General features: G+C 44.0%; 1 protein-coding gene across 1 annotated transcript in view; it reads left to right on the forward strand.

Annotated features, from left to right (window-relative positions):
• Positions 1-12457, forward strand: part of Bod1l1 (biorientation of chromosomes in cell division 1 like 1) — a 51738-nt gene extending 39281 nt beyond the window's left edge. Inside the window, exons 22-26 of the mRNA XM_012516493.2 lie at positions 968-1013; positions 4335-4384; positions 4742-4823; positions 5244-5397; positions 11218-12457. Of these exons, the coding sequence (XP_012371947.1) occupies positions 968-1013; positions 4335-4384; positions 4742-4823; positions 5244-5397; positions 11218-11335 (450 nt within the window). The 3' untranslated portion in view covers positions 11336-12457. The remainder of the gene's footprint in view (positions 1-967; positions 1014-4334; positions 4385-4741; positions 4824-5243; positions 5398-11217) is intronic.
• The last annotated feature ends 355 nt before the right edge of the window (positions 12458-12812 follow it).

Here is a 12812-nt window from a genome sequence, read left to right on the forward strand (position 1 = left end):
TTTTTTTGGTGGAACTGGGGATTGAACTCAGGCCCTTGAACTTGCCAGGGAAGCGCTTATTCCACTGAGCCATCTCCCTAGCCCCCGATTAACCTAGATTAAAATAAATTTTCTCTTATACATGATTTTGAGATAGTGGCTTTTATATGGAAACTTCTGAAGGGTCTTAGTATCTCTCTGCTTTCTGTGGTACTATTTTTTTACTAAAATATGTACATTTAGTATGTGTATCATTACAGGAGAATTCTCTGTTACACTTCATTTCTTTTTTTAAAGTTCCGTAACTGTGGCACTAAAGTGTATACCCAGCGAAATCACTGGGTCAGGATGTCATTGCCTGCATCTCAGTGACAGCATTATAAGGAGGACAGATATGTGTCCAGTGACCTAGGGAAGTACTTTTAGGGTTCAACGCTTTGGCACTTACTTTTAGACCTGTGGCTTGGGTCTAGTTACAGGAGACTCAATTTTCTTGGCTATAAAGTGTACAAAGACACCTACAGTATCACTGTTTTAGAATTCTTGTTTGTTTGTGGCTGCCTCAGCTCACCTTGGGGGTGGGTCTGGCACAGCAAGTGATGCCAGGAATTGAACTGTGGTCGCTGCGCTTGCCTAAGCAGGCGCTTTACACTGCTGAGCTATCTCACTGGCCCTAAAATTGTTATAAGACAGCCAGATAAAGCCTTATTCATGTGAGCTTGCTGACCAGCATGTGAGAAGACCACCGGCCCTGGGGATCGTCAGCGGTCGTCATGCCCAGCCTCACAGCCGACGGAGCAGGGGAGCTCGTGGCAGAGACCATACGTTAGAAGCGTAAGGCTTCTTTGTTTGCTGAGTGTACCTGGCCAGCTGCAGAGCATAGATTCCAGACATTCTGTCTACTAATAAATAGAGACCTGATAAGTATTCTGCCTTTTTGTGTGATAACAAAAAGATTGATTTCCTTGTTTTGTTTGTTTGCAATTAGGTGGAGCAGCCTACACCTAGCAGCAAACTGAAAGTAATGCAAGCAGGTGCGTACCTAGAGCATTTCTCTGTATATGATCTGAGAAACTGGGTGTGGTGTGCTTTCATTTCACTCAAGAAATCTGCAAACTGGCTTTTTTTTTCTTTTCTTATAATTACAAACTGACTTTATAAGTAATGTTTTTTCCTAAGTGAGCCCGGGAGGCTGGCTGTTAGGGAAAGGCTTGAGCTTTCCTTCTGTTTTTCAATGAAATGAGTGGGCTTCTTGGTAAAAACAGTTGTCTTTATAGCTGACTCTTCTTTTTCTGTAATCTGGCATTTTCTTTAAGAAGCCTGGGAGGCCTTCATAGAGGAGGGGAAGGTAGCAAAATCAAAACACTCCTTCTGTATAAAAAACTTGCATTATAGTGTCCAAAGTATCTTAAGAAATAGATCACCCTGCTATTGGGCATTATTATCAAGAATGCACAAATTCAGGGCCGGGAAGATAGCTTAGCAGCATAAGTGCCTGCCTGGCAAGGACAAGGTTCCGAGTTCAATCCCCGGTACTGCAAAAAAAAAAAAAAACACACACAAAATCAGGAGCATGTTGTTCCCAAAGGAATAACAATTTTGAAAGCAGGTGTGCAGTTAATTTATACAGTCCAGGACTCAAGAAATGAACTCATTTCAAGTATTTTGTGTCATTCCAAGTAGGAAAGTAATATTACAGAATATTAATAATGATTAACTGTGGGTAACAGGATGATGGGCCCATTCCTTACTATGCAGCTGTTATAGGCAGTTTCCAGATATTTTATAGTGTGTATATATTAGTTCCATGGGCCAAGGAGATGACTCACCTGAGTTCAATCCCTGGTTCTGCCAAAAAAAAAAAGTTTGAAATTTTTAATGTAAAACCAAGAGCAGTTTGTGGGCTTTCAAATCTTGATTAAAACAAAAAGGAAGCTTAGCACAGTGGTACGCACCTGTAATCTCAGCTACTTGGGATGCTGAGGTAGGAGGATCACAAGTTCAAGATCAGCCTTGGCAATCTAGTCCCTAAAAAGAGCTGGTGCTGTTAACTCGATAGTGCAGTGCCTCTGGATTTGATCCCACTTGCCAAACAAGCACAGAGGATTAATGTGACAGCTGTTTTCATCAGATAAGTCAATTTAGGAATACATAATCTATCAGCTAGGTAAAGCAAAGGTATATAGAATATCTGTATAAAATTTGTTCTGCATTTTACTATATGAACTTTTGATTATACTTCAGTTTTTCTGTTTTTTATGTTCCTCGCATGCCTTCAGGGCACGTTTGGCCAGCGGGAGAGTTGTGAGGTTCGAACTCCAGCCACCTGAGGCTGACAGCTTTGTGGAAGCAGCCACTTAAAGGACTGAGCTAGGCCCAGGCTCCCATAAGGATTTTTTTTTTTTTTTTTTTTCCTCGAATGCCTTCAGGGCACTTTTGGCCAGCAGGAGAGGTGTGAGGTTCCAACTCCAGCAACCTGAGGCTGACAGCTTTGTGGAAGCAGCCACTTAAAGGCCTGAGCTAGGGCCAGGCCCCCAAAAATGGTAGAAGGGTTTTGTTTTTTTGGTTTTTGTTTTTTTGTTTTGTTTTGTTTTGACTCCAAATGCCTTTAGGGCATTTCTGGTTTGCAGTGTCTGTCTGGGTTGGAACCCCAGAAGCTTGAGCTTTAGGGCTTTGTTTAAGCAGGCACTTAAACAACTGAGCTGCTGGGCAGGTCCCCGTTTTTCTGTTTTTTTAAAGGAGGAAGAATTTTACTTATGTTTAATTTGGGTTTTTTGGGCAGAACCGGGGATTGAACTCAGGCCCTTGCGCTTGCCAGGGAAGCGCTTATTCTACTGAGCCATCTCCCCAGCCTCTATGTTTGGTTCTTAGGAATGCTTTTAAAACATTTAAGTCCATACCAAAAAATCTTGTTAATTTGTGTGCTTTTAACAGATTCCAGTGTAAGCTTTGTGATTATGTTATAGGATTATCTGACAGTATTTTTCTGAATCTGGTGATGATTAAAAGAGTAAAGGACCCCTTGCTGGCTCTCATGGTGGGCAAACTGAACTTGCAGCAGAGGGCGGTACTCCTTGTAGCTGTCAGCATCAACAGGAAGACTTGGGTTGAGTGCCTGTAAGCACACCCCAAGATTTTAGCTTCAAGTATTGCATTGATTAATCTTCATTTTTCTTACTGTGATTCACTCTCAGAAAAGTGTAATAAGCATCTATAGAAAAAAAAAATACATAATGAATAAGGCCTCGCCTATAAGTTGGCCTATTGCATGTCCTTTTTTAATTGCCATGGTATATTTGTCATCAAAGAAATTGAAATTTCAGTTTAGTAGTTGTGTGGCCCTGAACAAATGGTGAAAATCAAGTTACACCTGATTTTTCCAAGCTATAATAGTTACAGAGCCATGCTGAGATTTTAAAGTATCGGTGCCAGCTCAGTAGAATAAGCGCTTGCCTGGCAAGTGCAAGGGTCTGAGTTCAATCCCCGGTTCTGCCAAAAAAGATTTAAAAGTATAGGTCAGGGGCCGGGGAGATGGCTCAGTGGAATAAGCGCTTCCCTGGCAAGCACAAGGGCCTGAGTTCAATCCCCAGTTCCGCCAAAAAAAAAAGAAAGAATTCGTGGAAATTTGAGAAATATTCATAATGTAATATTGTGAAAGTGTAGGTCAAATGGCCTGAACCCAAAATTTTTGAAGTACCAGTATGACACCATAAGTGGAAAATTCCACAGCAGATCTCATGATAAGGCTTCATCTGCAGTCCAAACAAAGGTTCAATTAAGATTGCATAAAATTGCCTCAGCCTGTGTGCATAAAATGTATATGAAATATATAAATGAATTTCATGTCCCCAAGGTGCCTCATATACAAATATTCAAAATTATGAAATTGACTTTTTGGTCCCAAGTATTTTATTTTAGATAAGGGACTGATCCTCAGCCTATGAGTTGTTCCAGCCTGTAGTCCCTGGTGACACTTCAGGGCTCCCTTTACACCACTTCCCCTTCCTTTCCCCCTTGGGAACATCTGATCTGAAAAGAACCAAAAAGCTGATCTCACAGCTCCCTGTGTTACAGATGAGGATACTGAGGCTTGGGATTTTGAATAATTTACCCAGGTCCCATAGCACATTTGTCGCAAGTCTTAAATGAAAACGTCAGTCTCCTAATTTACATGCTGATAGCTACCTGCTAGGTGTTTTCATTTCATCTTCGTTTGATTGATACAAGATTGTGATAAACTATATATAAAAATTATTAATTAGCACTGGTATCTTAATGGTTAAGCAAGACTATTTAATTTTAATAGTAAAATGAATTTAATAAATATTAATGCAAAGATTTTCCTTTTCTTAAAGATGAGTCTAATAAAGAAACAGCTAACCTACAAGAAAGAAGTACAAGCAGTGTAAGTGTTAGTTTTCTGATCAAGATATATCCATTAGAAATAAACTTAATAAATGGTCGGTTGATTGGGCCAGCCAAATAGCTCAGTGGATTAAAGCGCCTGCAAACAGGTGCAGGGGCTCTAGGCCGGATCCCCAGGCCGGCTGTGCTGGCCCTGCCCCTGGAGAGCGCTGAGACAGGCGATTGAGACTGGGCATGGTGGCGCCTGCCTATAATCTCAGCTCTTGGGAAGCTATAAACAGGCGGATCGCTGCAAGTCCGATCTAGTAGTGAGACCCTGAACACCCTGTAGACCCTTCCTTAAAATAAAAAAATGTTCGGTTGATCACACTCTCAACTGTAATTTTACCACTTCTAGGAAGACAGTGAGGAAAAAACAGCAAGTGCTCGTCGGAGAGGAAGAAAGCCCAAACGTTCGCTCACTCTGTCAGACGATGCTGGTATGACCTTAGCATATTCTCTATCAGAGTCTTATTATTTCATAGCCATCCTTTTCTTTAAAAGATTTTTTCTTTTTGGGTGAGAAAAAGTCCAGTGGGATGTAGCTAATATTAATATTACGCAAATATATGTGAAATAGCTCTAATCCTGTGTCAGAAATGCTACATTCCAGATGCTTTTCTGAGTACATGTGAATTTTTCATCAATGCTGGCTGTGAACTACATAAGTAAACTATCCCAAATGTGTTTGAGATTAAGTTAAACAGTTGTGAATTGCAAGTGCTGAAACTAAAAGGAAGTGGAAAACCACTTCTTCTGCCTCCAAGTCCATAATACCCTAAGTTCTGAACTCCATGACTCTGCTGTGGAAGTGTCTTTGGGAATTGTACAGTCCAGGTGTTACTGTTATATCTGAACAGAATCCTCGGAGCCGGAAAGAAAACGCCAGAAACTGCTTTCTGAAACAACTGAGGATAAAAAAGATCAGGAGTCTGAGGAGGAAGAGGAAGAAGAGGAAGAGGATGAGCCCTTGGGAGCCACCACTCGGTCCTCCACCAGGTCCGAGGCACAGAGGTAATATCGCTGCCCTCCGCCTCGCCAGTTTCTCTGCTGGAAACAGCTCCAGGTTTTGTGGGATTCTCTTGGAGCAGCACCACTCCCGCCGCCTTGGGAAGCTCTTTGCTTCTTGTCCTCAGGAGGGCCCGTGTGCTCTCAGCCCTCAGCCATTCTGCATCTTCTGGGAGAAGCCAGTCTCAGCCTGCAGTTATCTGGGGCTGTTTCAGAGTCTTTGCAGGTTGTGATTGCTTTTGGTGGAACCCATCAGTTCTTCCGTAAATCTTTTTGGGGCATCTCCTGTCTCAGACACTGCTGAGGTCTATGAGTGGAGAGACACAGCAAACATGGCCCCTTCGCTCAGCATGCCTGATGCCAGGCAGCAGGGAAGTCAGGGACACACACTGTCACAATGCTGTCATCCTTTGCATTGATCATAGGAAATTCCCCAGATTTGGCAATGTTTAATAGATACTAAATAACTACATTTACTCATGTAGATGGTAATTCCAGATGTTGCCCAAAGTGTATTGTCTCAGACCCTAGTAGACCCAAAAGTCTGAGGGAGAAAAAGAGTGGACACAAGCTTGGGAAGCCAGGATTCTCTCCTCAGTGTCCATTGGGTTAGTGCAGGTGCAGCAGAGTCCTGAAGGAAGGAGTCCTGTGTAACTTCGCTTAAACTAGCAGGCCTGGCCAGTTACACTCTCCTTCGCCGACCACCAGCCCCGACATTGCACTGACACCAGCTAGCATGCTTTTCAGGACATGTTTTGAGAGGTGATTGATGGCTGTAGTCACATCCTAATTCTCAGTAACTTTCTGCAAAGCAAGAATGTTTTATGTCTTTAGGATGATTCATCATTAATTTTAGCATAATATATAATTTTATTACCAAAATGTATGAAAAAGTTTAGGAATATTCATTTCAAGAAGTATCACTGTTGGGGGGAAATACCCACTTGGGGGACCCCCCCCCTTCCCTCTCTCGGGACAGGAGCTTTCTTTCTCTTAATAAATATATTCTGCTCATAAAAAAAAAAAAGAAGAAGAAGAAGTATCACTGTTAACACCTCTCATCGTGATAGTAACCATCATAAACCAGGCATGGTGCCAGAGGTCCGTAATCCTATCTACTCAGGAGGGAGGCAGGAGAGTCATAAGTTGTAGGCCATCCTGGTAACTTAGCAAGACCCTGTCTCAAAATGAAAAGGACTGTGGAGTTTATTATCAGTGTGAGTTCAAGTTCCAGCGCCATAAGAAAAGTAATATATAATTCAGAGTTATGTGTATTAGCCACTGGTGCCAAGATTTCATTTCTCAGAGCATCAGACTTTAAAGCCTAAGACTCCAAGAGCTCATGTGACCAAAGAGAAACTGGTCCTGTATTTGGTTGTTGTGGTTTTTTGCAGTAGCAGGGACAGAACTCTGGACCTTATACTTGCCAGGCAGGTGCTTATGCCACTGAGCTGTCTCCCCGGCCTCTTGGGTGTTTGTGGTTGTGCAACTCAGACAAGTAGAAGTCACGGAGACTGAGGACTCCTGCTGAGGGCGCTGGGCCTCCTAGAGCTCAGCCTTGCACCTGTGCAGCGTCCCCAGCTCAGGGCTTCCTCCTGCACAGCCCAGGCAGCATGGCTAGTAGCAGAGGGCTCCACTAAAGCAGGCCCCTCAGGCCTAGCTGCTGCCCACTGGGATCTAAATGAGGCTGGGACACTTGTCTCCCTGAAAGTGTTCTCCAAAAGTAATGATTTAACTTAGTTGCTTGATAACCACCTTTGTCTCTAAGTCGGTTCTTTTCTTCTTTGATCTCAATTCCTCAGCATTGGGTGCTTGGCTCCAGGGCTCTGGCCCTTTGTAATTCCCCAGGTTTTCAGAGTTGAAAGTGTCCCCACTGGTCATCTGGTAGTGAGATCTACCAGTGCCTGGGCCACTTGGTCAGCAGCTGCTGGGCAGTCCTCCTGCTCTTGCACGGATCAGAGGGTAGGGGAAGGCCTTCTCCCCCAGTTTCTTGTGTCCAGTGAAGCCACCCTCTTACCTTCTGTTCTTGGTTCTCCTTGTACTCTTGGGGACTTACGTGTAATTCTCCTTTCTGTACTTGGTGGCAGCTGCTGCTTGTGTTGGGCCTTCTCATCATCCCTATTCACGCTCTTGAGCTCATTCTCTTTAAAAAGTAGGTATTTTATACCAAGTGTGGTCTCGCGAATCTAGAAGAGGATTGTTCAGCCTTTTGTGCTTCATCTTCTTGTAGGTATCTAAGTCAGAGTTGCCTTCCCTTGAACTAAACAAGAGCTTTTGCCTAGAGCTTTTACTGATAAGATCTTCCCTTATCTGATTTCTTTGTTGTGCTATTGACTCTAGGAACTTTGCCTTTTATCCCTGTGAATTATGCTTTCATGAATTGGCTGCTAATTTATTTATTTACTTATTTAGTTTTGTATTTTTTAGTAAGGGTCTACAGGGTCTGTGGGGTCTCACTACATAGATCAGAACTCATAGTGATCCTCCTGTTTTCAGCCTCCCTAAGAGCTGGGATTACAGGCGCGCGCCACCACACCCAGTCTTCAGCTTCTGATTCTATTCTGAGCTGTTAGGATACCCTTACTTTAGCATAATGTTTCGGTATTCTCTTCTGTGTCTCTGATTCTTCTTTTTCTAAGACGTGGTAAATACCATGCTCAGTAAGAGTCATGCTAGTAGCTGTGGTCCTGAACGATACCAAGCTCTGCTTTCTAGCGATGGTCAAGATAGCAGCCATTCCCTGCCTTCCCCACCACTCTCTCTGCAGGCCCATGAGCAGCCCCATCCTTTCTAAATGGTCCCCAGGGTTCAGCGTGACCATTGCTTGGTGTCTGTATAAGCTGTTTCAGAAAGCGTCATAGCGAGCTATCTGCACGGGCAACATCCAAACTGGGCAGTCCAGACACAGTTTCTCCTAGAAATTGCCAAAAGTTAGCAAAAGAGAAGTTACCTACCAACAAAAAAGTTATTAAATCTCCCCTGTTAGGAAGGTAAGTCCCTGCTTACACCTCAAGTCATGTTGAACCCTGGGACTATTTGTGGATAACGTCCCTTGCACCTTGTTGCGGCCTGAGGTCTCTGCTCCCTGGGCTGTGCTCTGTGGAGACCAAGGCCCGCCTGTCTCCACGCTGCTTTTCTGCGGGAAGAGTTGCAGTTGGCACTGGCTGAAGCACCTAAATTCTGTCCCCTCCACTCTTCATTGAGATCTGCAGTATATCTCTCCAAAATCAAAGAAAGATGGCTCAGTGTGTCCAAAAACTTCTGATGACTCTTACCACATTTTAATTGTCACAACACATTTGTAATATAACACACAGTTATCTCTTGTCCTCAAAGGAAAGGAGAGCAGATTCCCATCAACTCCCCCCCCCCCAATATGTGAAGTGTAGCACGGTATTTGTTTCATGTGTGAGGGGAGGGAGCTCAGGGAGACGCACATGCGTGCACGCACACGCCTCAGAATGGACCGTGCAGAGGGATCGCCCGCCCGAAAGGCAGGTGGGGATTCGGCGCTGCTGACACAGCAGTGCCAGCCCTGGCGCACAGCGTCTGTAGTCTGAGAGTGACCGCTCTACTTGCCAGTTTATTAACAAGCACTACTCTTTTTAAGTACATGTTTGCTATACAGAATGATCACTTTCATCCTGGGGAATTTGTACCTGTACGTAATGTTTCTCCACTCCTTCCATTCTCTTCCCTTCAATCCTTCTTCCCCTCCCTATTTACAAAAGCTTTGCTTCCATTTTTAATTCTTTTCTTTCTTTCCCCTTTCTTCCCAATTGCCCCCTCCCATGTTCTCTGTCCCACTTGCACAATTTCTTCCTTGCTGTGATTTGTCCTTCATTTCAGTCTTTATTTGCCCTTTGGCCTTCTCACACAAGAGAAGCAGTGACACAGTTGAGCTTGTGTGCCTGATTTATTTCACTTAAGATTATGGTGTACAGTGGAATACTTACTACTCTGCCATAAAGGTGAAACTTGCGGCACTTTTAGGTAAATGGATGCACCTGGAGAGCAAGCGCTGCGGCTTAGCCATTCTTGGCACATCCACAGGCACCGCTGTGCGCCACCCGCAGCATCTACAGAGTGCATGCTCCTTTTTTCCTTTCTAGCACTTCTGCTTTTCCGTGTCTTTTCATTCCCTGATAAAATGTTTATTGCTTACTACCATGTGTTGAAATTGCAGTGGGCACTGGAGTTAGCAAACTGAATCCATGTCAGCATAGCATCTGCCCTGGAGAAGCAGCTCATAGGAGAGCAAGACAGGCCGGACTCTGAGGCTCTCTTGACAGCAGCCTGCAGTAAGAACATGCTGTGCTTGTGCAGCACCTGGGGCGCACCTCCTTCCCACGGTACCCGAGGTGGGATTTTCACAAATGCAGTCAATGCAATGGCAGTGACAGTGTCTGCTGTTGTGTTCTCGTAATCTCTTTCTCTAAAACAGAGGCTGACCTGCGGTTTGAGAAAGGCCAGCACATAAATGTTGAAAAGCCCAGTAGTGGCCAGAGGGCTGTGAGGTGTGCAGGGGCGTGGCTTCTGAGCTGGAGGTGAGCAGTAAGGGATCTTCAGCTGGCCTGGTGCTGTGCTGGAGGCTGGGGCAGGAAGAGCCCGAGGAAGGCAGTCCAGGAAATTCAGCAAGACCTTGTGTCCAGATAGAAAAGGGCTGGAGTTGGTGCTCAGCGCTGCCTGGTTTCAGGCCCCTGTACCACTGGGGAAGAGGCGTTTGATCAGGTGGTTGAGGGGGAATCTTTCTTTTTTCTTTTAATGTTTGTTTGTTTGGTACAGGGTCTTGCTACACAGCTCAGATGCCTATTGATCCTCCTGTCTTGGGCGTACAGGCATGTGCTTACCAGGCAGTGAGCTTAGAGCACTGAACTATCCTCCCAACACAGATTTTTATTTTTTGTTAGGATGATTTTTTTAAGCAAGATATCACATATCAAAGCATGAAGTGATAAAAAGAGGTCATTTGTTTGGGAATGGTGTTCTTTAGCAGTGTTAAACCAAAGTGCTATTAAAGTAGAACACAGGGCCGGCGAGATAGCTCAGCGGACTAAGCACCTGCGTTGGCAAGTGCAGGGACCAGAGTTCGATCCCCAGGACTGCATGCTGAAATGGCCAGAGTCCGGGTATAGTGCTACACGCCTGTAATCCCAGCGCTGAGGAGGCTGAATACAGGATCACTATGAGTCTAAGCTCTGTGGTGAGATCCTGTACCAAATACATAAATGGAAAAAAAAAAAGTGGAGCGCTTGTGTGCTGTGCTCTAGATGACTTTACCCTACAAACTTCAGGGCCAGCGTGGAGTTTATGTATCTAAGGATAGCATCACTAACGTCCTCGTTAGTAGCTCTGGTCGCTCACTGAAGAGCAGGGCTGAGGATGCTCGAGGGAGCGGTCCGCGCGCTCTCTAGACTGCTTTTGCCAGCCGAGCTGTGTGCTGCTGCAGTGTGGAGCACGGTTCTGTGCTCGCTCAGCCTCACCCGCAGTCCTGCATGCTTGCATGGGGCAGTGCGTGTGCTGGTAGGGCTAGCGGCTGATTCCTTGTTTATAGATAGAATTTCGGAAAGCTGATTTGATGAAGGCCAACAACGGGGCAGTCAGCTGGACCCAGACACAGCTGTCCACACCTACCTGGGTCTTGTGTGTGTGAAGCTGTCAGCACATAGCCAGCGAGCGCAGACTCCTTTTCTCATATGAATGTTACTGGGATTCTCTCTTTTTAGCAGTCAAGTACAGATTGTTGCATATTTAAATAACTCCTGTAATATTTGAAGCAGCTACTTTTAATTTTAACTCTGTCGTCCTGACTTGTATTTCATGCAGATCAAAGACACAGCTCTCCCCTTCTACCAAGCGCAAGAGAGAAGTCAGCCCTCCTGGAGCACGGACGCGAGGCCAGCAGAGAGTGGAGGAAGCCCCCACAAAAAAGGCAAAGCGGTAATCCCAACCGCCACTGTCATGGCCCCCTGGGGAAGCGTGGAAGGGACGGATGAACCTCATGGCCAGAGGCTTCTTTTTTTTTTTTTAACCAAGAAACAGATATGCATGGGCTGTAAGTTCCTAGGTGCAAGCTTTTTCTTGTTGTTTTAAACCGCTTTATAAACTATTGTTCATAGAAGATATCATCATGTACATTTATTTCAGATAAAGGACAGTAAGTTTACTTGTATCTGAACTCAAAGTAGTTGTATATTTTAACATTCAAATTGGGGTTTCCCAATGTGACACATCACCGAGGCAAACCCCTCCAGCCCGTCAGACACCAGGCTGCCGGCCAGTGATCTGTGTATAGTATATAAACATGTAAAAATAGGTTGTATTTTACTCTATGTATGATGCTAATCAATGAACACTATTTATTTTACAGAGAAAACTTATCTGTGAACTTTACTATATATCTGTTTATTTTATTTTATTTTATTATTATTTTTTTTTAATAAAGAGGGTTTTAAATGCTGTGCAGTCGTTAGTAGCAACTTCTGTAGGACTCTGCCTGCCCGTGACTGACCCAGCAGGACGTGCAGAAGCTCGCATGCACCGAGTAGTTTAGCTCAAGAAAGGGTCTCGCCGCTTTCTGGTCACAGTCATGACTGCTTTTTAAGAATGTAACTCATTTTTAGATGACACTTGCATCTGTGACTTTGCCACCAGCCCCGTGATGGTAGCCTGGTCAGGCAGAGCCGCCCGTCTCCTGCCACAGCAGGGCCCCTGTCAGCGCCCGCCCCTTCATGTTCTTGGAAGCCCCCGAGGTTCCTCCCATCTCTCTCAGCAAAGGGAAGCCCACGGCCGGTCAGGTCACTCCTACCTACGTAGCTCCAGGATTTCATGTTGTTTTTATACACAATTATTTCAGGATGAAGCTGGTTTTATTGCCAGGTTCTTTTTTAAACATGTTTTAACTTCCATATGAACAAATTGTCCAACCTAAGTTTTTCATAAAATTAAACTTTTATTAAGGTCAAATTTGTCTCTTGCAATGATGTGATGAGTTGCCAAATAATTGAGATTATTTTAAAATGTTTTGTTCTTATTCTTGTTTTATAATTAAAATATACAGTCAGTGTATGTGGTTTTTTGTTTTTTTCTTTTTTGTTGTTTCAATGTAAGCTGGATATTTCTGTCATTTTACATGGTTTCTTACTGAGATTTTATATGTAAATTATAAAATGTTTCCCTAAAACTTGAGTGGTAAGAATTCTTTTTCCTGTGTAAGCTGTTTCTTCTCTACAGGCCACTGATACAAGCCACTGATCTTAGGTACTTTGTTCCGTTTTCAAATGCAGCTATGGCATCTGTCTTGGTAGAATTAACTTTAGAAAGAATCTCTGGACTAAGAACTTGAGAGTTTTTTATTATCTGTGTGGGTGAATTTCAGCCAAAGCTCAGAAAGCTAGCACTCTTTCTTAAAATAAGCCAAA

This window comes from Octodon degus, unplaced genomic scaffold (genome assembly GCF_000260255.1).
Source record: "Octodon degus isolate 3935 unplaced genomic scaffold, OctDeg1.0 scaffold00006, whole genome shotgun sequence".
NCBI classification, from domain to species: Eukaryota; Metazoa; Chordata; class Mammalia; order Rodentia; family Octodontidae; genus Octodon; species Octodon degus.